This window comes from Hyperoodon ampullatus, assembly GCF_949752795.1.
Source record: "Hyperoodon ampullatus genome assembly, chromosome: 19".
NCBI lineage: Eukaryota > Metazoa > Chordata > Mammalia > Artiodactyla > Ziphiidae > Hyperoodon > Hyperoodon ampullatus.
The window spans coordinates 3395387-3398133 of NC_136932.1; the positions used below are offsets into that span (position 1 = coordinate 3395387).

At 58.7% G+C, this 2747-nt stretch overlaps 1 protein-coding gene across 1 annotated transcript; it reads left to right on the plus strand.

Annotated features, from left to right (window-relative positions):
* Positions 1-632: 632 nt before the first annotated feature.
* Positions 633-2200, plus strand: HOXB8 (homeobox B8; the record flags this gene model as incomplete). The annotated part of the gene is made up of 2 exons (XM_079725812.1): positions 633-1056; positions 1861-2200. 2 exons carry the CDS (start codon positions 633-635, stop codon positions 2166-2168), a joined length of 732 nt encoding a protein of 243 aa, XP_079581938.1. The 3' UTR covers positions 2169-2200.
* Positions 2201-2747: the final 547 nt, after the last annotated feature.

Consider the following 2747-nt stretch of genomic DNA (forward strand, 5'->3'; position numbering starts at 1 on the left):
TTCCCCTCCTTTTTTTTTTTTTTTTTTTTTTTTTTCCGCCCTCTCCTCACTCCCTGGCGCTCTCTCGCTCTAGCTCTCTCTCTTGCTCGCTCTCTCTCGCTCTCACCCTAGCTCTGCGTTCTGTCCGGGAGGAGTACGGAGAAGCCAATAGGATGCGGGGTCTCTAATGGATGCAAATGATCATGAAAAGACAGTGCAAAATATGAAACAACTCATTTGCAGGGAAGTAAATCACCGAAAACTGTTTATGAACTGGCATCCCTTCTTCGAAATGTAAAGCGAGGACCTCTTTAAGTGGCGGTATATTTTTTGGGGGGGTGGGGGGTGGGGGAGGGCGAGCGAGCCGCGGCTGCGATGCAAGCTTAGGCTTCTGGAGGCTTCGCTGTCCTTTCCTGTTCCTGGAAATCACAAAAAGTGTGGTGGCTTCGAGATCTTCTTCGCCTTTTCTTTCTTTTCTTTTTCCCCCCTCCTCCTTTTCCTCTCCTTTCCTGGCGAGGGTGACTAGGAGCCGGCGAATCCGCGTTTTTTTCTCTCTCTCTCCCTCCCTTTCCCCCTCCCCGCCCCCTCCCCAACAGCCCCCAACTACAGCCGCCGCCGCCGCCGCCGCCGCCGCCGCCTCAAAATTCAATAAAATGAGCTCTTATTTCGTCAACTCACTGTTCTCCAAATACAAAACCGGGGAGTCCCTGCGCCCCAATTATTATGACTGCGGCTTCGCCCAGGACCTGGGCGGCCGACCCACCGTGGTGTACGGTCCCAGCAGCGGCGGCAGCTTCCAGCACCCGTCGCAAATCCAGGAGTTCTACCACGGGCCGTCGTCGCTGTCCACGGCTCCCTATCAGCAGAACCCGTGCGCCGTGGCGTGCCACGGGGACCCGGGCAACTTCTACGGCTACGACCCGCTGCAGCGGCAGAGCCTGTTCGGTGCGCAGGATCCAGACCTGGTGCAGTACGCAGACTGCAAGCTCGCCGCCGCCAGCGGCCTGGGGGAGGAGGCCGAGGGGTCCGAGCAGAGCCCGTCGCCCACACAGCTCTTCCCCTGGATGCGCCCGCAAGGTGAGCTCGCGCCGGGGCCGGCGGGGGGAAGGGAGACCCGGGGCCCAGGCCGGCACGGGGGGCCGGGCAGGCCAGGCGCGGTTCCGCCAGCCCCTGGAAGACTTGCTGGCTCCGTTCAGATAGGCTCCCCCTCTCTCCTTCCTTCCTTCCTCCCTCCCTTCCTTCCTTCCTTCCTTCCTTTCCTTCTTTCTTTTTTTTGTTTCCCTTGAAAAAGGTCGCTAAGCGACATTTCCTGAATCCATAAACCCCTCACCCTGCCTGACTTTTTTTCTTCTTCTCCTTTTTTCCCATTTTACTGTTTTATGGGGGGTAGTGGAGAAAGGGTGGTGGGAATGGGGCGCTCAACTTTTGCACTTCTCAATTGCTTTATAGTTTAATTACCCTGAAGAAACTTTTCTTCTGGGGCAGAGGCTCTGGGGGCTTTTCAAGGTGGGTCCATTCGTCCCCATCCCGGCTTTTTTATTCTTACTTTTCCCCCTCCTTCACATCCTTCCTTCTAAAGTTTATGGCACTTTTAATAGATTCAACCACCCCCGCCCAACTCTCTGGTGCTGGTTACCAGGGGAGGGGGCTCCCCTTTCTGGCTCCCTTAGATTCAGTGGTGTCTGATCCCCCTCACCCGCCCCCCCCTCGGCTGACCGCGGCCTCCCAGCGCTCCCGCCCGTGCACGGGGTAGAAGGCCCCCTGCCCTTATTATACTGGTCTCCTAGGCTGGTTCACGAATCTTCCAACCTTCTCTGTCTCTGCCCCCTCCCCCACCCTCCCCTCCCCTCCCCTCCGTCTCGCCCTTTCCCCCATTCCCAGCAGCCGCCGGACGCAGGCGAGGCCGACAGACCTACAGCCGCTACCAGACCCTGGAGCTGGAGAAGGAGTTCCTATTTAATCCCTATCTGACTCGCAAGCGGCGGATCGAGGTATCGCATGCGCTGGGACTGACAGAGAGACAGGTCAAAATCTGGTTCCAGAACCGGAGAATGAAGTGGAAAAAAGAGAACAACAAAGACAAGTTCCCCAGCAGCAAATGCGAGCAGGAGGAGCTGGAGAAACAGAAGCTGGAGCGGGCCCCGGAGGCGGCGGACGAGGGCGACGCGCAGAAGGGCGACAAGAAGTAGGCTCCAGCTGGGACTGCCAGGGCCGCGGCCGCCCTGCCTCCGCGTGTCACCCGACCGCGCTGCCGTCGCCCGCCCCCGCCCGAGAGCTCTGGCCCCGCGAGCGGGGCCCGGAGCCTGGCCTCCCACCGCAGCGTCCCCGCCGCGCCAGTCCCCGCTAGTGGTAGTTTCTCGTAATAGCTTCTGTGTGTGAGCTACCGTGGATCTCCTTCCCCTCTCTTGGGGGCCGGGGGGGAAAGAAAAGGATTTTAAGCAAGGACTCCCTCTCCCTGCTAGGGTGAGCGGCTGCGGCCTGGCTGAGCCCCACCCCCACGCCCCTGCCCCGTGTAAAAAGCCTCCTTGTGCAATGGTCTTTTTTCCTTTGAACGTGCTTCTTTGTAATGAGCGAGGTACCGATTTCTGCTAAGTTCTCCCAACAACATGAAACTGCCTATTCACGCCGTAATTCTTTCTGTCTCCTCTCTCTCTCTCTCTCTCTCTCTCTCTCTCTCTCTCTCTCTCTCTCTCACCTCGTCCTCATTTCCCCTCCCACCCCCCTCCCCGCTGCCCTCTCTAGCTCGCTGGCTTTCTCTGGCTTCTCTC